The sequence below is a fragment of the Tasmannia lanceolata genome, unplaced genomic scaffold (assembly GCF_043159265.1).
Source record: "Tasmannia lanceolata isolate RefF3 unplaced genomic scaffold, GAP_Taslan_0.1 ptg000006l, whole genome shotgun sequence".
NCBI classification, from domain to species: domain Eukaryota; kingdom Viridiplantae; phylum Streptophyta; class Magnoliopsida; order Canellales; family Winteraceae; genus Tasmannia; species Tasmannia lanceolata.
This window is the reverse complement of record NW_027518683.1, coordinates 4421795-4441589: the sequence shown is the minus strand read 5'-3', so window position 1 is coordinate 4441589 and position 19795 is coordinate 4421795. Positions and strand designations below refer to the sequence as shown.

The 19795-nt window shown below is 38.3% G+C and overlaps 2 protein-coding genes across 8 annotated transcripts; one reads left to right on the top strand and one right to left on the bottom strand.

The window, feature by feature from the left end:
- Positions 1 to 219: 219 nt before the first annotated feature.
- LOC143879349 (GCN5-related N-acetyltransferase 5, chloroplastic-like) lies at positions 220 to 7721 on the top strand. Of its 4 annotated transcripts, XR_013251203.1 has the most exons (5): positions 220 to 941; positions 4891 to 6427; positions 6553 to 6669; positions 6752 to 6886; positions 7205 to 7341. XR_013251203.1 is itself a non-coding variant. In XM_077381704.1 (2 exons), the coding sequence occupies exons 1-2, from the start codon at positions 301 to 303 to the stop codon at positions 7470 to 7472; spliced, it is 909 nt and encodes a 302-aa protein (XP_077237819.1). In that variant the 5' UTR covers positions 221 to 300; the 3' UTR covers positions 7473 to 7721. The 4 variants fall into 4 exon arrangements, 1 of the variants encoding a protein (XP_077237819.1); XR_013251204.1 differs by having other exon boundaries at positions 4891 to 6669; positions 6758 to 6886; XR_013251202.1 differs by having other exon boundaries at positions 4891 to 6669.
- Positions 7722 to 11626: 3905 nt separating this feature from the next.
- Positions 11627 to 18157, bottom strand: LOC143879347 (Protein kinase superfamily protein). 4 transcript variants are annotated; one of them, XM_077381702.1, is made up of 7 exons: positions 18020 to 18157; positions 17179 to 17366; positions 14158 to 14356; positions 13831 to 13994; positions 13606 to 13710; positions 12037 to 12159; positions 11627 to 11949 (listed from the first exon to the last, which is right to left on the bottom strand). In XM_077381702.1, the coding sequence occupies exons 2-7, from the start codon at positions 17269 to 17271 to the stop codon at positions 11725 to 11727; spliced, it is 909 nt and encodes a 302-aa protein (XP_077237817.1). In that variant the 5' UTR covers positions 17272 to 17366; positions 18020 to 18157; the 3' UTR covers positions 11627 to 11724. The 4 variants fall into 4 exon arrangements, with proteins under 4 accessions (XP_077237817.1, XP_077237818.1, XP_077237815.1 ...); XM_077381703.1 differs by lacking the exon at positions 18020 to 18157 and adding an exon at positions 17911 to 18015; XM_077381700.1 differs by lacking the exon at positions 18020 to 18157 and adding an exon at positions 17543 to 18011.
- Positions 18158 to 19795: the final 1638 nt, after the last annotated feature.

The following is a 19795-nucleotide window of genomic DNA, read 5'->3' as shown; positions in this document are numbered from 1 at the left end:
AGGGGCATGATTTTTTGGGTCGAAGGAGAACCAAAGCAAGTCCTTTCAGATGGACGGTTCAGATCAGTCAATTGTTGGACCCGCTTCTCTACTTTCTCAAAGGGTTTTCAATAGGACAAAATCTTCTGCTAGGTGGCTATTCTGGTCTGAAAAGGAGCAGCAAAATGGCTTTTTGCGAAATTGCCAAGCAAATCCCTTCTATATCTTGGTAAGATTTACTTTGATGGCATTTCCAAAGCCAAGAAAACTTGCACCACAAGCTAACTGCCAAGTCTGTTTTCCATTCCACACCTCTTCCATATGGCTTCTGCAACCCCAATCTCTTCCTCCTTCTCCATAAAAAACCCTCTCCTAAAATCAGAACACCCTCCTTACACCAAACATCTTTCACTATCCTTCACACCCTTAACCCCTAATCCTACACACCCCCTTCTCCTCATCCACAAATTCGACCGTTATACCTTCATCACTCCACTCTCCTCCACCTCTTCTTCTTCTGATTCATATCTCAATGACCCAACAAGCACAGGTCGTTTTATAAACCCCCAAGACATCCAAAATCTCCAAATCCTTCAAGATTTCAGATATTCCCACAAAATCAAAACTGGGTCCTTGAGGGTTAGCGTTTTGAGGGCTGAAGAGATTGAAATTGCAGTCAGATTGCTTGCAGAATCATTCGCTGAGTCCATGTTAGTGCCTCATAGTTATGTGAATTTATTGGGTTTTTTGGTGAAACAATATGTGATGGAAAGAAGAGCTCTACGGCCCCACGCGGCCACGCTGGTTGGGTTCTATGAAGGAGAGGATGGGATAGAGGAATTGGCTGGTACGGTGGAGGTTGCTTTTGATGCGATTGGCGCAAATGTTTCTCCTCCAACCCCCATTCCGCCAAAGGGTTATCCATATATATGTAACATGGCAGTGAAGAAGGCACTTAGGAGGTAGCCCAATTGAATTTGAAAAAACACTGAATTTTCATTTATATGTATTTTTAACTCCAAATGTTTATGGGTATTCTTGCTGTCGATTGATATGTGCATGCTATTGTGGTGTTTATGGGGTATTGCAATGTAGTTATTATTATTATTTTTGGCTTATGTGTTTTAGGGTAGTGAGTGTTAGTTGTTGATGATGTGTCTTGTAAGTGGGAACAGATTGGTGATGTATAACTACCTTTAAATAGTTGTTTTGCAATGGAAATGTAGAGAATTTGGCTCAACAAAGAAACTTTGTTTTAGGAGAGTCATAGTTCCTCTCGAATAGAACCTCTAGGAGGTCTGGTTGCCTCGAATCAACCCTTCCCCTCTCATTTTCTATTTATTTTTCTTTCTTTATATGTGTTACAGCCAATTAGGCACTTAACATCTATTTCTTGGTTTTTTTTTTTGGTTTTTTTGACATTATCTCTGTTTGAGTATTTTGTTATGCTTCTTAGGTGCTTTTGGAACTGTTTGTGTTTGTTGAAGTCTTTCATATTTTTAAGGGTTTTTTTAGAGACAATCTGTTCATTTTAGCAGATGGGTTTGTAATTATACGGGATACATTGAGGTGCTAGTAATGGGATTACGTGAAGTCCTGTGGACATTTGAATTTTCCAAGTGCATTAGCATTCCATAACATAGGTATTGTTTCTGGAGTGATGGTCTCTAATTGCTACAAGTAGGAAGAACAAACAATGACAATAGTCTTTGTCGAGGGCAGAAAAATGTGATTATGTTTTTAGGAACTTTTGATTTGGGATTTACTGCATGCATGAAAATGCAGTTATACATTTTTTCCCAGGTGCTCCGGTCTATTTTCTTGGTTTGGGCAATCCTGGCAGGCTGGTATTGGGGGAGTCCTAAGCGATGATAGGGGAATGACAAAATGGGCCTTCTCAACACCTATTGGAGTTAAAGACTCCAACGAAGCAGAACTTAGATCGGCCTTACTAGGCATCAGATTATTGGACGAAGGCATCCTCAACAATTAGATTGTTGAGGGAGATTCACCTGATGCAATCAGGTGGTTGGATGGTAATTACTCTCATCCCTGGAGATTTGATGAATTGATAGATGAGATCCAGGAAAGAATTACAGGTTTTAATGTCAGATTTCAGCATGTTAAAAGATCAGCTAATGGAGAGATAGGCTGGCTTGTGGAGGGGTTGGGAGGGATGCCTTGGAAGTTTCTGATTATCTTCCTCCTTGACTATCATCTCTATTGTTTTTTCATTTTTATAGCTTCTATTGTATCCTCGACCATCTCGGTCCCCGGCTCCTTTTCTTTTTAATATAATTTTCATCTTAGCCATTGTAAAAAAGAGAGATTTTCTTGTGCTGAAATATACTTGTGGCTTAGCAGTAACTACAACCGGAAAATCTGTCCTAAGGATTGAGCTAGTCAATCTCATAATGTGTTGTGCATAGAGGCATCCCACTCGAGTTGGAGGATCTCTTATTTTGATAAGTTTCTATCAAATTTATTATTGTTTATTTTTCTCTATTTCTATTTGCACAATTCTATTAGTGTGCTTGTCTAAAATGTTCAATTCTCTAGCAAGTTTTCAACTTGCAATGGATTCTTAGTAGTTTACTTGTATCACTTCCTCATGAAAGGAGTTCCTAACTTATTGAGAAATGAAAATTACTTTCATGGGGAGTTTAGGAACACATGTGACATTCAAGTATTCAACAATGTAAGGAATGATACTTAAGAAGGATCATAAAAGCATTTTCAGTAAGAAGCATCACTTTCGTGAGCAGGAAAAAATGTGATAGGACACTTCCTTTTTTTTTTTGGATAGGCGAGCTGGGATTGAACCCTCGACCTCTAGGTCAAAGAGCAAAGCCTTGACCATTGAGCTGGAGGCTCAATCGCAAGATATGACACTTCCATTATATAATATAAAGCTTCGGAGTTCGGAGACCATAAGCTGAGAAGATGAACTGAAAATATTGCCTGATAACTGAGTAGAGGCAAGTGCTATGCAAGCTGTTCAAGAACACTAAGTAACAAGCGAAGACTATGAGGGGAGCATGAGGCCTTGCATTAGAGTTGGTAGTGGCAAGAGTGGAAGTAATAAACGGTCCAAATCTAGCCCTAAAGTCTTCTTCTCCAGTCGTCGATAAGTGACCGACTAAAAATAGTTGCATCTAAGCTTATTTCTTCTCCAGTCGTCGATAGTTGCATTTGATGAGTTTCCCTTGTCCCACAAACACCCCTCAATATCATCAATAAACCTTGTTACCTAGTAATAGGATCACTAGAATTGAACATCATCAGGCAAAACAAAGTACTTCTAATGCTAATTTATAACTTATAAATACTCATAACTCTGCCAGAGTTAGGAGTGACTGACATTTGTTTTTCTTTTACAATAAAAGGACTCGAGGAAAAACTGATGGATATGCTCTCCTGTACGTCTCAGGGATGATATACAGTCTTAAGTACTGTTCAGGTTCAGAAATAGTGATCAAGAACCTCATAGGAATCACTCCACTGGTAAACAGACCTCAGCCTTAGTACTTAGGGGTTGAGCATTTAGAATCTGTGTCAGGAACTCAGGATCTAAATCAGATATGGATCTTTATTTGTATATTGTTTTAAATCTAGATATGAACCAGGAAAAAATTCCAAAACTCTGTGGAGACAGATTCTAATTTGGTGCACAAACAGAAATTATAATCTGTGTGGATTTCTATGTGCATGTCTTGGTTTTTCCGAGGGACAGATCTGATGTGTCTAGTTGATGGTAATGTGAATTTGAGCACACATATATCACCCTAGGTCAAAGGTTGCGCAAGCTCCAAAGTACGTGAGATAGAGAATAAATGAAATCTGCTTAAGGAGAGAGTTTTCTTTCCACAAATGTAGGAAAGACAACTAGTGTTTACCTTGGACCTGGAAGATTGGATTTCCTTTCAAAAGGATATTTGTTTCCTTTCTCTCTTACCTTCTTGCATGTGAGGAGATCTGCTAATGGGATCGCCGATAAGCTTGCTAGGAAGGGAGTACATAAGCAGGATATTGAGTTCTTTGATTTCTTACCCCCGTGATACAGCTTTGTTTCTTTGTGCTGTTGTTCTTTTCTTTTCTTTCTCTATGTAATTCCTAGGTTGAACTTTCTTAGTCCTCCCTTTTTTAATGAGATTTGCCACCATTAAAAAAAAAAAAAGGATTTTTGTTTCCTTAGCAATCTCTGGACTTGAGCAGTTGATGTTACTTCTACTCAACCTTGCTTTTGTGCCGTGTAAAAGTTGACATACTGAGTTTCACTGTTATAGCACAATATAAAAATTCTGGCAACCGGCTAAAATGGTTTTTTTCCGTTTATTTTTTATTTTCTGCCTCTTTTTTTTTTTTTGGGGAGGGGGGGGGGGGGGGGGGGCTAAAATGACTTTTTTGGTTTATTTTTTATTTCCGGTGTTTTTTTGGCCAAAATGGCTGTGAGATAATTAGGAAAAAACTAAGTAAATTTCTCTTCATAATATGAATATATATTTATCATATTTCTTATAATTCTAGCTGGGAATCTAAGAGACATGACTACGCCAAAAATCCCTAAATTCAATCTTTGCATAGTTGACACTATTAAGATCTCTCGAGTCTTATCTGTTCTCCTACTGCTAACTATGCTTGGTAATGATTGTATTGCCCTGCAAATCATACTTCATTCAGACTACGTGATGCAGATAGTAGGCCAAATAAGTGGCATATTTTCCCATTAGTATTTATTTACATGTTTTTAGTTTTCCATGTTATTTAGTTTCTAGGGTTTTATTTTTCATGTTATTTTTAGGGATTTTATTTTCCATGGAATTTTAGTTCAATTGCCTATATATAGGCCTCATGTATTAGGGTTTATTAAGTTTTGATGAATAAAGATTTATTGGATTCTCTTCTTTACAGGTTTCTCTTCTCTATTTCAATAGGTGAACTGCTCAAAGGCCGTCTTCAAACTCACACAATGGTGTAATATGTGCACTCATGCCTTTTTTCTTCCGTATCTCACTTACAATCTGTCCAGCCTGTGATTGCAAATCAATGGATCAAAGTCCATCACTTGTCAATGACTAAAGGTGAACTGCGGGCATGTTTGCCCACCTATATAATAAGGGCATCTCAGAACCTAAATGACTCTAAAATTGGCAGATGGGCAATGAAGTGGTAAAGACCCAGCATCGGTATCTCCTCAAGCACGTACCCGTGGTGCTCCTGCATGATGGTACGGATCTTACCAGACATCGTTGAAGGCGCCTCGATTTCCACCATATATATGGGCTCCAAAAGCCTTGGGTTGGTAGTTAGCCGAGATACATGGATGGCGATTTTTGCCATCCCAATAATCTGCGTAGCAACTCGGTTAGTAGCTGCCCCATAAAGCACTATATGAAGTACCTCGAAGCATATGCCACACATGCTCTCTCTGACCAAGGCACCTTCTTTTGTACCCATTTCGAATCCACCCACAACATCTTCCTTGAATTCATTAATGCGTTACTCCCCTACACATATCCACTAGGATGTTTGGACTGGTGGTTTCAGGACCAAAACACAAAATCTTTTGGACGACATCGTTGTCCGACTCAAATTCTTCGTGCAAGATCTATGAAAGTGGACTCGGTTCAATGTTCGGGCCGACATGCCCGTCATCTATTGCTTCAATTAATTTGGTTTCCAATTCGTGGGCTTCCATATACAGTTGGTTTAGCTTGTTTTCCGACTTGCTCATCACAGTCTTGCTTGAAGTCTCAAGCACAACCCATCTGATAAGATCCGTACTATCATGTAGGAGCAACATGGATACGTGCTCGAGGAGATACCGATGACAGGTCTCTACCGGGTCTACCACTTCACTGCCCATCTGCCAGTTTTAGAGTCATATAGGTTCCAAGATGCCCTTCTTGAAGGTACAGGTGAGCATGCATGCCTGCAGTTCACCTTTAGTCATTGGCAAGTGATGGACTTTGATCCATTTGATTTGCAATCACATGCTGGACAAATTGTAAGTAAGATATGGAAGAAAAAAGGCATGAGTGCATGTAGTACACCATTGTGTGAGTTTGAAGACGGCCTTTGAGCAGTTCTCCCATTGAAATAGAGAAGAGAAACCTATAGAGGGGAGAAGCCAATCAATCTTTATTCATCAAAACTTAATAAACCCTAATACATGAGGCCTATATATAGGCAATGGAACTAAAATTCCATGGAAAATAAAATCCTAGAAACTAAATAACATGGAAAACTAAAAACATGTAAATAAATACTAATGGGCAAATATGCCACTTATTTGGCCTACTATCTACATCACTACGACTATGTTCTAGTGATGTTGATAATTGTGAGTTGACTAGACTTCAGATTCAGAGATGCACCAAACTCCGATGTTTCACAACTGTCCATCCATGGCAGTTGTTGCAATATAATTAAACACGATGATTTTTTGGTAATGTTTCAGTTCATAATGAAACTTCACCTATAATTTATTAGTATTCATGTCTTGTGAACTTTTTGAACACATCTTAAACATGTGCTAACTTTGATTGAAAATATGAGATTCAATCCTGGCAGGTGGTCTATACAACAGGAGAGCAATTGAGTCCCATATGTTCCTGCTTCCATCTGATCCTCTCACAGATTTCTATAAATTAATCTTAAACTTCTCAGTTATTACAGATACTCGACAATGTCAGTGTAATGGATTTGTTTCCAGTTTATTCACCCAAAAAGAAAAAACAGATGAGTCATGCTGATCCACGTCCTGGTGTAGTGGCAGATGAGAGTCCTGGTTTTGATTGTTAATGAGGAAACTGAAAGATATGAACAAAGGCACAAAAAAGCTGGAGGCGCTCAACATGTAGGCTGTAGAATGATCAGTATTTGCCTTCTACTGAACAAAAACAAGGTTATAGAAATTTTCAATAGAACAATTCTTCAAAAGTTGATACCATTTAATTTGGAGACAGAGATATTAATTGGTTCCTTTTTAAGTTTGTACTTTGAAGCACTCACATTATCTGCTGAATGAAGTACCAGGGGTGCATAAACTGCACTTCGTTTCTGTCTGCCCTTGTTTAGAAATGGGAATGGCCTTATTCTTACAGATAATTATGTTCATTTTTTTTTTTGGATGCCAGATACCAAGCACTTGAACTGCTTATAAGAATTCAATGAGTTAATTGACTGGGGCATGTTTTTAATGGTTCGTTCTTTAACTTTTCAGGAAGGGTATTGGTTGGCATTTGCTCAAGGCATCCGAGGAACTGATATCCCAAATGACAACTTTAAAAGATGTATACTTGCACTGCAGAATGATTGACATGGCTCCACTTAACATGTATACAAAAGCTGGTTACACTGTCATCAAGACAGACAATATCTTAACCTGGTTGACACTTCAGCGACGTAAGCATTTGATGCGCAAGACACTACCAAGCTTAACTGACCAGTCATCAGATATCTTGGTTTCTGGTAATAATCTCATTACTTAAATCCCTTATGTGAGACTTGAAGGGCTGTGCTGAAATCTGCATGCAAGTTGCTATAGAGAAAGGTATACACAATTACTGAGGTTCAACATTTCTCCTGCCAATGAGATTTTCTTCCTATTCAGTTTCATGTATTTCTTTTCCTCTCATTCTTGATTTATCTGCACAACAGCTTGTGTGTAACCAATACAATTGTAGGAATGCATTGTAAAATTATTGTAATATAAGAAGGTTCTGTTTTCTAGTGCTTTACTAATCTCCAATGATTCCTTAACTGTTTTCTAGATGTTCAAGGCATCGAGACTGATTCTTTGCCTACTTGATTAGTGGCTAAAATTTTTCTGTCCAAGCATTATTTTTAAATGGCCTAAAATATAAATGTCATTTAGTTGCAAAGACTTGGCTACCAGGTTTGTCGTTCAGTTCAGTTTGCAGCTGAGGATTGCCCAGCGAACCCAATTCCTTGAGTTTGATTTGGCATCAATTCTTTTCACTTCTTGACATTGATTTGCTAAGTTCATAGATTTGGTTTTCGTTAAATTTATGGGTGTATACAAAGCAACAATGTAGAGTAGAAGTGTTCTACAGTGAAAATCATTCACATTCATAAGTCTAAACGACGAGGTCATGGAATTATGCAGTCAACTTCTGAAAGATTTTTACAATTCATTGCGAACATCAAACGAGTCGATTTGATTTATTTAGGAGCATGATGGCTACTCTGGCAAATTTGGTAATAATAGATGGGAAATGGTATCTGCGCCGAGGTGTTTCGAAGAACAAGCGTTCCACTTGTTTGTCGTGTAGTATTTAAAGGGTTTAAAGAGCTTTTTGAGAACCGTAATATCCTCTGAAATCCCTTTAAATACTACACGACAAACAAGTGGAGCGCTTTTTTATCGAAACACCTTGGCGAAACACCTTGGCGCAGATATCATTTCCCTAATAGATTTGCTTATTTTTCTTTTGCTGACTATCCTTGCTCCATGCTATGTGAAAGTCATTCTTGCTGATTGTTCTGCAGTTTTCCTAAGAACCGTTTTGCAGTGGCTTGTCAACAAGGTTCCGGGTTTGATGCACGATTGCTTAGAACATGGTTTTAAATTTTGCTTTCGGTACCGGTTCGGACCTCACGGTAATCGGCCGAAATCCGATGAAATCAAATTTCCTCATATTCTATCTCGTACAAAATTCGACCAAAATTTCAGGATAATATTAAATAATGAATAAAAATCGAGATTTTTGGGTGAAATCCTTAAATTTCGGGATAAACAAAATTTTGAAATTTCTGTTGAAATATTGTATCGATTCGGGTATATATGATTTCGCTTTTGATCTCGACCGAATTCTGACCAAAACCCGAAATTTAAAACCATCGTTTAGAAGTAGAAGGGAAGTAAAATGATGTCATTTTCCACCCCTTTCTTAGGGAAACACGATTTCGGTGGCAACCAAACGGGCCTTGGCACTAAGAATACCTTGAAAATTATGGGAAGAGGAGAAGCTTGGACAGGATATTCCCGTATATTTCCATGGTGGCCACAAGATCAATGATCCTGATCACCACACGCATTGATATTGTGATTCACCTCCTGCTATCTCTACTGTACATATGGCACAAGTATGCAATGATCGAGACCGTTGATTCAATGAATCACCAGGTGGATTGATCGTAACCAAAAACAGTTAGGCTCATATATTATTCGTCTAAGGTGGTGGTGCACAATGCACCCAATCATTAAAACTAGGGGTGGACATGGTTCGGTTCGGTTATGGGCTAAACCCAGAACCGAACCATATATAATCGGTTCCCTGAAATTGGAACCAGAACCGAACCATATATGTATGGAACCGAACCGAACCGAACCAAAACCATATATAATCAATTAGGTTCGGTTCGGTTCTGGGTTTACCCAACCTTCACCAATGGCCCTGTAACCCCTGTTTAGTGTTTATATATGAATAATGAATTACACTTGGTTATTCTGTTCAACATGGGACCGAACCCAACACTTGGTTATTCTGTTCAACATGAATTACACTCGGTTCGGTTCCAATTACACTTGGTAATTGGAAGATCCTAACTGTCAATCAATGGAGTCTCACTTGAAGCTTTAGATCGGATAGCAAGGATCATTTGGTTAGCAGTCCTAGGAAAATCATTTCCATAGAATGATCCTAAACCTCCGATCTATAGAGGTGATACAAGAGTTAGGTTCATTCTATGGAAATGATTTCCGAGGCACAACCAATTTATGTTGTGTCCCAACAAATGAACGGTTTGGATATTCCTATGAAGTGTGCTGTACATTACTTTTTCGAAAATACTAGATTTTAGGGCCACACCCCACACCCTATAAAATCTCGTGGAAATGATATTTCCATCCCCTGCATGAATTAAAACTTATAAGGGGGTGAATGAAAATGGGCGTGGGGTGATTTTATCAAATGAGGAGGTATGGAACTTAAGGACTTAAGGTGAGGGTCGGTTCTCGGTTCGGTTCTCGGTTCGGTTTTCGGTTCCGGAATCCCAAACCCAGAACCGAACCGAATTTGCACCGGTTCCCGGATTTCGGAACTGGAACCGAACCATATAGAAATGGAACCGAACCGAACCATATGTGCCGGTTCGGTTCGGTTCCTCGGTTCGAACCGGAACCATGTCCACCCCTAATTAAAACAGTAAAAAAAAAGCTATTGGTAGTCCACACCACATTTCATCAACAATATTTCTTTTCTTCAAAATAGGAAATGATATTGGCTCTCCCTTATTTTGATAATGGCACTATACACTTAATTAAAAATCTTCAAAATTTGGGATGAACAGGAGAGTAACATTTCCCCCCTTGATTTGATAATTGCATTCTTCGTTTTATTAAATAATTGGCTGTTGATGGCTTTGTTAAAATTATAACAACTTTTGACAGCTAATTAGAATTGAGTTATAAAAGGGGATGTAACCAGGAAGCAACCTTAGATAGGGGTGCAACTGGGGTCCATTTTTGGGAATTCGGTTTCAGCTGTTACCATAAAATAGGTTCCAATTCAAACTGATTCCAATTCATTTTATAGCAAAAGCTCAACCCCACCCAACCATGGGATTGCCAATGATTTTTGGTCATGTGTCGCAGTTGCTTTAACAGGCAACTAAGTGACTGATTGCCTGCTTATTGAAGTAACCGCGCCATGTGGCAAACAATTGTTGGCTGTCCTCTAGAAGCATCCTTCTTGTCCTGTGCCTAATATCATTTTCTAATTGGAAAAGTATAAGCTGAAGAGAGGCTCATGGTAAAATTACTTAATCCTATCATATGAAAAGTACAAATGATACTAGGACGCCCATTATGCAACACAGTTCTTACTATTACTACTACTAACGAGTTGCTCACTGAATCTGTTGATTTGGAATCCTGACATCCAGATCAATCTTTTTTTGTCCTACCTCTTGTTAGTGACTTCTATAATCATCGATGAATCAAGAACTTCCAATTGGAACTGACTCTGTCAATTGGAATTTTTTCTGATCATCACATCTCATTGCACACAATTATTAGGACTTAAGGTTAGGAAAGAGAGAGGAGGGAAGAAACTAAAAGCTGAAGAATAAAATGCTATTTGTGGTTTTGAGTAAGCCTTTTACAAGTTATGAGATACCCTTTAATAGACATAAATTAACAAAAATATGAAAAGGTATTTTCATACATTGGCTCCCCCTAACAATAACGATATATATAAGTAGGCCTATTTCTTAGGGGGCGCGGTTCGTGAGCTAGAGCTCAGCCTGCGCTAGAGCTTACAATACCCCATCTCCCATAGGTGTTTGACTCATCCAACCCATTCATTTTATAGCACCTCACATAGATAGGATGTTCCTAAGAAACCATCTCCATACCATAATCCTAACCATCCGATCTATAGGAGCATAATTTCTAGCCATCCATTTTGAACCTCCACAAATCATAACCATAACCATAACTATAACCTATAAAACTAATGGGTTGGATGACTAAACCAACTATGGGATATATGATTTGTGAGCTCTAGCTCACAAACCACGTATCCTATTTCTTAATAGCCAATTTGTTCTAGATCATGTCTTTATTGATCAGCACCATTCCCATAATTGTGCAAACATAAATTGTTCATCTAAGAAGCTCTTAAACAAAACATAAATAACAATATGCTAAAGAGTGCCAGTTTGCCAACACTTGTTGGATAACATATCTCAACACATACCTTTCAAAAGAATGTGATCTCAGATGTTTGTGTACATTGCCAAGGCCTTTGCATTTGTGCTGAATATCGATTGGAGTTCCTTCACACATTCTATCATTGCAGGTCTCTCACTGCTCTCAATCCGGACACAGCGAGATGCCAGTTTAGCGAACATAGCAACAGATTCCATGGTGTATGAACTCTTAACCATTTCAGGATCTATCACCTTACGCAATTTCTTCCTATCGTTTAATATATGCCTAACCTGTTTCAGAGTAGAGAAAAATACCAAATGGTTATTTGCTTACCCTCTAGATTTCAGGGAACTTAATGGGATAGGAAGAAATTGTACCTGTAGAACAAGGTTCTGATCATTAGGTCCCTGGTTCAAGTCCACCGCTCTGCGGCCAGTCAACAGCTCTAGAAGAACTACTCCAAATGCATATACATCGCTTTGTAAAGTGAGTTTCCCTGTCTGCAATGAGGGTAAAACAGTCAGTGATCAGACTCTTACGATTATGTTTTATCCAATTCTTGATTTCCATAGAAAGCTGTCCAAGGCAAAGCACCAGTCATCAACTTTCCATGACCACACTAAGCCAAAATAAGAGCCATATTGCAAGTGGAAATCCCATCTAAAAAAAATATTGCAAGTGGAAGTGAGTATGTGGGTCACCACATCCACGGCGGATACTATTTGACAAAAAAAATCCAAAGATGCGTCATGGGTACAACTATATAAAATATGGGCTTTACTTTGGCAAGCAGTAAAGATGATATACATGTATGCTTTCACAAAAATCCGCACAAGAATCTATTTTAATCATTGAAAGACAGGGATTCGTCAATAGAAGCAAATGCTCATGTTCCTATTACATAGCCACACGACAAATGCCTGCACATGGAAGCAGCAAGAAGTGTATCACGTAAAAACGTATGTGATTTGTATCTAATAGAGTCTCGTATGTCAACTTGATGAACCAAGGTAACATACGAAGTACGTGATTTATATATTTTTTGGAATGGCAAAGAGATTTTATTAAACGAAAAAAGAAAAGGAACACGGCCGAGCTGATCGAATACAAGAGCAAGCACGCAAACAAACTACAATAGAGAAGAACAACGAGACCGCCAAAAACTGAAACAGTGAAGGATGAAGGTGATCAAACAGCTCCAATCTGGTCACCATCCCATCATCTCTCGCCAGACGATCAACCTCAGTGTTAGCACATGTCCTAATGTGCTGAGTATAACAAATCATATATTTAAACTTCCAATGCCAGATACGCAAAATAAATGAGCAATCGCATATCGAATGATGTGTGCGCTCAGTAACAACAGCTCCCACTCAGAAGCCTAAAGGCATCATCCATCCATTTCAAGAATTAAATTTCCTCCAGAGAATTGTATAAGGAAACCATAAGTGCATTTCCAATCATGTATACGGTTGGGAATGAGAGCCACATATATTCTAGTCTGCCTTTAAAGAAGGAGGATGAGGATTTTAGAAACATGAAGTCGATGTCATAGTGTGTGTGTGTGTGACGGTGCAAGCCGTTTTTGGTAAAAAAAACTTGCTTAACAGAGAAACACAATACAAACATAGATGAATGCAATACTTTTAGTGAGTTGAGAAGACATATACTATTTAGAGGTCTTTACTTTTTACTGTCCATACAGTTTTACATACCTGCTTTTTAGGATCTAACTCAATCCTAGCAGAAACCATGAAATCATGAGTTGATATTATTTCCTTTTCCACAAACGGACCCATGATTTTCAAGCAACCTATAACAGTAACTAGACCAACACCCTGTTTGTTTATGAAAAATCACGGGAGTTGTTGATAAAAATTCAATGTTCAAGGAATCAATACCGGTCAAGAATAAAAATCACAGATAAAAGTGGAAAGGATCCATACCGATGTATATTCGGGATCAAAATAGCCAAAAGTGCCCAGCACTCTTGTTGTTACATATATTTCCTGGTCCTCAGGCATCAACTTAGCAAGGCCAAAATCAGAGATCTGGGAACAATAGCAATGAACATTCACAGATGCACCCCATAATTTGCGCAAAATTATGCACCGCATAATTTCTTTTTTCTAGAACAAATCTGAACTACAAAAAAACTCTATATTTATTACCTTTGCTTCAAAATTTGCACTTAATAGTATGTTGGTAGATTTAAAATCTCTATGAATGATAGGAATGCCAACTGCCAAACTGGAATGCAGATAAGCAAGCCCTCGTGCTGCTCCAAGTGCTACTTTGAGCCTCAAAGGCCAATCCATCTTCACATCACTAATTCCTAAATATCAGTACAAGTGACTGTAAGTTTAAAAAGAGAAATGTATGAATAACAGGCATCATTTGAGAATTGCCGTTCAAAATAATAATAATAATAATAATAATGATAATAATAATAATAATAACAGGGATCATTAAATGGGGAGTATAAATGGCAAACCAACCATTTAAGCGATCCTGTAGGTTTCCATTGTGCATATATTCATATACTAAAAACCTATGCTTTCCATCAGCACAATAACCAATCAGGACAACTAGATTTGGATGGTCTATTCTGCTCAAGATGTCAACTTCGACTCGGAATTCATGTTCACCTTCAGCTTGTTTGAATGGTGGCAGCTCCATTTTCTTGATTGCTACAACCTTCACATTGCACAGTAGAGCTAGTAAATGAAGATATCAACCATCAAGTTGCACAATGATGCAATCAAAAGATGCATGTGATAAACTATCAATTTTAGACCACTCTCAAGTTATTTCCTTATCTATTAAAAGAAAAAAGGTGTTTCCATTGTCATCCAACCTCCAATCACATGTTTCCAACAAATGACCCCCAAACCCAATTCTAAAAATGCACATGTTTAGTCCATAGTTACCGGAAGCTTCCTAGTTGGTTGGGAAGCTCTCTTTAGAAGCTAAATTATTCACTTCTTCCATATTTAGAGGAAGTGACACTTCCTCTTAATTAAGAGTACGCATCCTATTTGGACAATTTTTTTTTCTAAAAGAGTGTTTTCTCTTTTTGATAATGCTAAATGAGCATATTTAAAACTTAAAACTCATCTTAAGTTTCAAATAAAACTTATGTGGATTTTTATCCAAAAATTAAACATTAAATCTACATTAATGAAATAAGAAAAACTAAAAATCCATAAAACGTATATTTCTAATCAGCTGCAAAGTTTTCTTTACTACTTGTTACCCCTAACCTACATCCACCCTTCCTCCCAAACCTATTATAACCCTATCTCTTTCTATATGCTTCTTGTTCTCTTCCAATGATGCACATTACATGCTTCATGTTGACTTTCGATGATGCTTCGTACATGTTTCCTCTTTACTTCCTTCGGAGATTTTTCACTTCCTACATTTTTTGTTTTCAAGATCCCTCGCTTCCCGCTTCCGCTTCTTGCATAGCTTCTCGCACTCGCTTGACGCTTCCCACTTTAGCAACAATGGCTTAATCCAAACGTGGCACAAGAGACACCGATTTCATTTTGGTAGCTCCAAATTCCTACACCTTCAAGTGCTATTGAGACAAGACCCAAAAAAATATCAAAAGCGGCCAAATTTAGACATGGAATCAAAGTCTGAATTTCATATTTCCGGATGTGAAAAGTAGAAAGCTCGCTAGTCGGAAACTCCCTATGCGAGCACATATTTTACTCGCTTTTGCAAACCATTTCAGGCTGCAGAGGAGAGCTTTGGCGTCCGGCTAACTTGAGTCATAAATCCCTACTAGACCCGAGGAGGGCTTTAAATTCGTCCCAACAAACTAAGAAACCCCCTCCCCCTCCCAAATTTTCGTGTGGCTTGAAGGTCGGCTCGAAACTGATTGCGACCTCTAGCCCTGGCCAGCCCATACACAGCAGTAAAATTACAGATCATTTGGCTGCCTGCCAAAGAGGCAAGAGTATATACTGTAAATTCCCCATCCTCTAACTCTTCCCCCAATAATTTACCTTCTCTCCATATGATTCTTATGCCTCCTGATGTACCCCTGGCAAATAGAGCTGCCTGTTTTCCATATCTTCCACTCCATAAGTTGTAGAACAGTCTATCAATAACTGTCGACGCCTTTGATACCAGTACCACCATTATATCAAAACCCCCTGCTTTGGAAGATATCCTTCACTGCTGCCCCTTTTTCAGAGGCTCCTAGCCCTCTTATATTCCCGAAAACAGCACTCATTTGGTTGAACTTTTGAGATAATAACCCGATCTAGCACTAGGCCGGATTTCTTAATTCTCTCAATCCCCTTGTTTTCCCTTTATTTTTGTTGTTAATCACATTTATCCCTTTTCTCTGTATCACTCCACATTTTCCAAGTCTCCTCTTCTCTTCAAATAGGATCCCCAAGGCCTTTCCCATTTCAAGCATCGACTCCTGCTCCGAAACTTGATCGGTCTCATTAGATGAGTCACCCCCATTGCCTCGCTCAAGTGCAGCTTGAATGGTCTCTCGTAGATCCTTTTCCAGTGAATCTTCAGCAAATGAATAGCCCGGTTTGCTTGAACCATCAGAATTTTCAGACGAATCTAGACATGACCCTACCTTACTCTCCTCTTCTTGCTATTTGGTAGAGGATGCAGGTTTGGCACCAATTGAATATTGCTTCAAATCTGGAATATTCCGATCCCGGACACCCATCATCTGGCAATTCACCATTGCACTGGACTCCACTTATGCAATACCTTGATACCTAGGGTATGGTATGTTGTTGCTGTTTTTTTTTTTTTTTGGATTGGTCTGGGTATGGTATGGATATGACCTGGGTATAACATTTATCGATAGAATGAAATAACTTATATGGATACAACAGGTATTTGGGGCCATTTGAAATCATAAATACAAACACCCCGAATGGGAAATATTTATATGATGGTTTATTAGTTCTTGAATCTTCCAAGCAAACAAGTATAGATAGATCATGCATGGTATCCATAACAGAAATTCCACATATCAGATTTTAAAATTTGATATGTGGTAGAGGATGCAGGTTTGGCACCAATTGAATATTGCTTCAAATCCGGAATATTCCGATCCCGGACACCCATCATCTGGCAATTCACCATTGCACTGGACTCCACTTATGCAATACCTTGATACCTAGGGTATGGTATGTTGTTGGTTTTTTTTTTTTGGATTGGTCTGGGTATGGTATGGATATGACATGGGTATAACATTTATCGATAGAATGAAATAACTTATATGGGTACAACAGGTATTTGGGGCCATCTGAAATCATAAATACAAACACCCCGAATGGGAAATATTTATATGATGGTTTATTAGTTCTTGAATCTTCCAAGCAAACAAGTATAGATAGATCATGCATGCTATCCTTAACAGAAATTCCATATATCAGATTTTAAAATTTGGTCCAGCACTGTCATTCCCATTATTAGGTAGCCTATGGCATGTTTGATCAACACAATGGTTTCCTGATAAATGATTCACGTACCTCCCCTGAACGTAGAATCCCTCTATACACCCGACCAAATCCTCCTTTCCCAAGCAAATTCTCCTCATTGAATGAACATGTAGCTTCCTCCATTTCCTTAAGTGTGAACACAGATGACCCATGTCGTCTTTTTGAAGATGTATGAGGTGTATCTTTGATTTGCCAGTGTTCCGCAGGTTTATATATCCCTGAAAAGTAGCATCATGTATAATTAAGAATTCAACTAAAGATTGGAAACAATAGCAGGTATAATTACTAATTCGACTTGGGAATGCCAGGAAACCATTCTTAATTCTTATCAAATGCCTAAAAAAATACTGTGCAGATTAAAAATCAGGCCATGTGGATAAGGATCAACACATACAAGGGTCACTCTGATCATGTGATTTGCTTCTCCTCCTTTTGTTCCATGCTGACACTAAACCAAAAGGCATAGTGAATCCCTAAATATGCCTATTTGAGGCATAAACAGATAAGAGTTCTTGCAACTTCCCCCAAAAAAATTAATGAATAATCTCAAATGGGTATTCTTCCAATCTCTTTCTATTGGGTATTTTGTGAGGAATTGAGATATGGGTACTTTTGAGATGAACCCAGATTTTTCTTCTCAGGCAAACCAAGGAGAAATCAAAAGGATAGGGGAAAATGAACAGAAAAAAGGAAAAGGGCAATGTAAGAATACTCTGGCGAATACGTAGAGAGGAAGTGAAGTTAGAGATGGAGTATACTCACCAACCAATGTCTCCAACTACCAAAATTTCTCGAAGAAAAGAAAGAAAAAGAGAAGTAAAAAAATAAAGAAAAAAAGCTTGAAGAACAAGGAAAGGAGGGTATTGCATACCTGAAGAAGAAGAAGAGAAGGCACAGAAATTTCCTCCAGACCACCGGAAAGAGCCGTTGAGGGGACGCTTTCAGTCATTTCTTACATTCCCTATCACACTTTTGTTTTCTTCTTCTTTTTTTGTCTTTTTCCTGTAACATTTTCTTTTTTTAAATTCTAGGATATTTTTCAGTTAGGCCTTGTTTGAAATTTTTTTCCTAGAGGCTCTGTTCACTTGCGTTCCGGGAAAGCAAATCTCTGGAAAACGGCGTCTTTTTTCCTTGACAAGATCCTGACAAGACAGAATTCTGGTGTTCACTTGCTTTCCCAGGAAAATAGAATTACACATGTGGAATTTCTACAATAAGTCAAAAAATGACATGAAAAAGCCCATCCCCCCGGGCTCTGTTCACTTGTTTTCCCGGAAAAGGAAGAGAAAAGATTTTCCGGGAATCTGACGTTGCATTAGGAAAAGAAATCCAGAGAAACTGTGTAGGAAAAGGCTTCCCGCGCCTATTCACGTGCGCAGGAACTGTGCAGGAAAACGTTTCCTGAAAAACTGCTTGCCCACTTTTTTCACTAGTTTTCCCGGGAAAGCAAATCCGACCAAAATAGTGGGATTTGGTTTCCCACACTTGTGAGAAAAGAGACATTTCCACATCATTTTTTGCAATTTCCATGTCATTATTTGACATTTTCCACATAGGCTTGTTACTTTCTTAGGAAAGCAATTGAACACCAGAATTCTGTCTTGTCAAGGAAAAAAGAGGTTGTTTTCCAGGGATTTGCTTTCCCGTGAGCGCAAGTGAATAGAGCCTTAAGGATTTCATTTCCGACCAAAAAACACTCGGATTTGGTTTTCCAGGAAAGCTAGTGCAAAAAGAAGGGCAAGCAGTTTCCCTGGAAACCTTTTCCTGCGCAAGTGAACAGTCCAGAAACAGTTCAGGAAAACCTTTTCCTGCACAGATTCCCTAGATTTCTTTTCCTAATGCCACGTCATATTCCTGCGAAACATTTTCTTTTCCTTTCCCGGGAAAACAAGTGAACAGAGCCAGAGGAAAATCTCTATAATGACATGACTATGGTTAATTAATTAAATTTAGAGGAATATTATAAAAAAATTGAAGGTATCTCTGAAAAACTAAATATGATTGTTTCACTTTATCTTTCTTGATGTGTAAAGAGTTGGAAATTGTAGAAATATTTTCCTTTCCAAAATATTCAAAAAATTCCTCCAATCGGAACAGGGCCTTAGTAATTAAAAAATAGCTTAATATGCATGGTTTTAAATTTGTATTTGGTTTCGGGTGCTGGCAGAATGGAAACATTTTGGTTTTGGTTGGAAATATCAGTGAAAATCACGTAAATATATGAAAAGATGGGCAAATGATAGAATTTAAAGATGAAACTTTAGGAAATGCTAAAATAAGCACAAATACATGCTTAAAAATCATCACACATGCAAGACAACGATCCATAATGGTTTAAAAACATAGAATACCTAGGGACATGCACTGATAATCTCATTCATACTAAATTTCAAATGCAATTCATATAAATGTCCATACATAAAACATGCACCACATTTTGCATGATATATTTATATAAATATAATAAGGGATTTGCCTGGCAATTTCGTGGAAAGCCATTTTCCGGCTGACTTTTGCATGGGAGAACAACCTCGTAGGCTCACTTTTCAACAAATTTGGTCTGATTCATTTATTCATCGGTGTGGTTGTTCTCTCGTGCAAAAGCCAGCCATGAAATTGCCTGGCAAATCTCATATAATTATGTAAT

Bases quoted from the DNA above. Each gene is read 5' to 3' on its own strand.
- LOC143879349 (XM_077381704.1), top strand. From the start codon at position 301: ATGGCTTCTGCAACCCCAATCTCTTCCTCCTTCTCCATAAAAAACCCT. The intron at 942-7,204 runs GTAGCCCAATTG...TTAACTTTTCAG, and splicing joins GTGAAGAAGGCACTTAGGAG to GAAGGGTATTGGTTGGCATT.
- LOC143879347 (XM_077381700.1), bottom strand. From the start codon at position 17,612: ATGCCTTTTGGTTTAGTGTCAGCATGGAACAAAAGGAGGAGAAGCAAA. The intron at 17,367-17,542 runs GTATGTGTTGAT...GCTACTTTTCAG, and splicing joins ACATGATCAGAGTGACCCTT to GGATATATAAACCTGCGGAA. The intron at 13,711-13,830 runs GTAATAAATATA...TATTGTTCCCAG, and splicing joins GTGCAAATTTTGAAGCAAAG to ATCTCTGATTTTGGCCTTGC.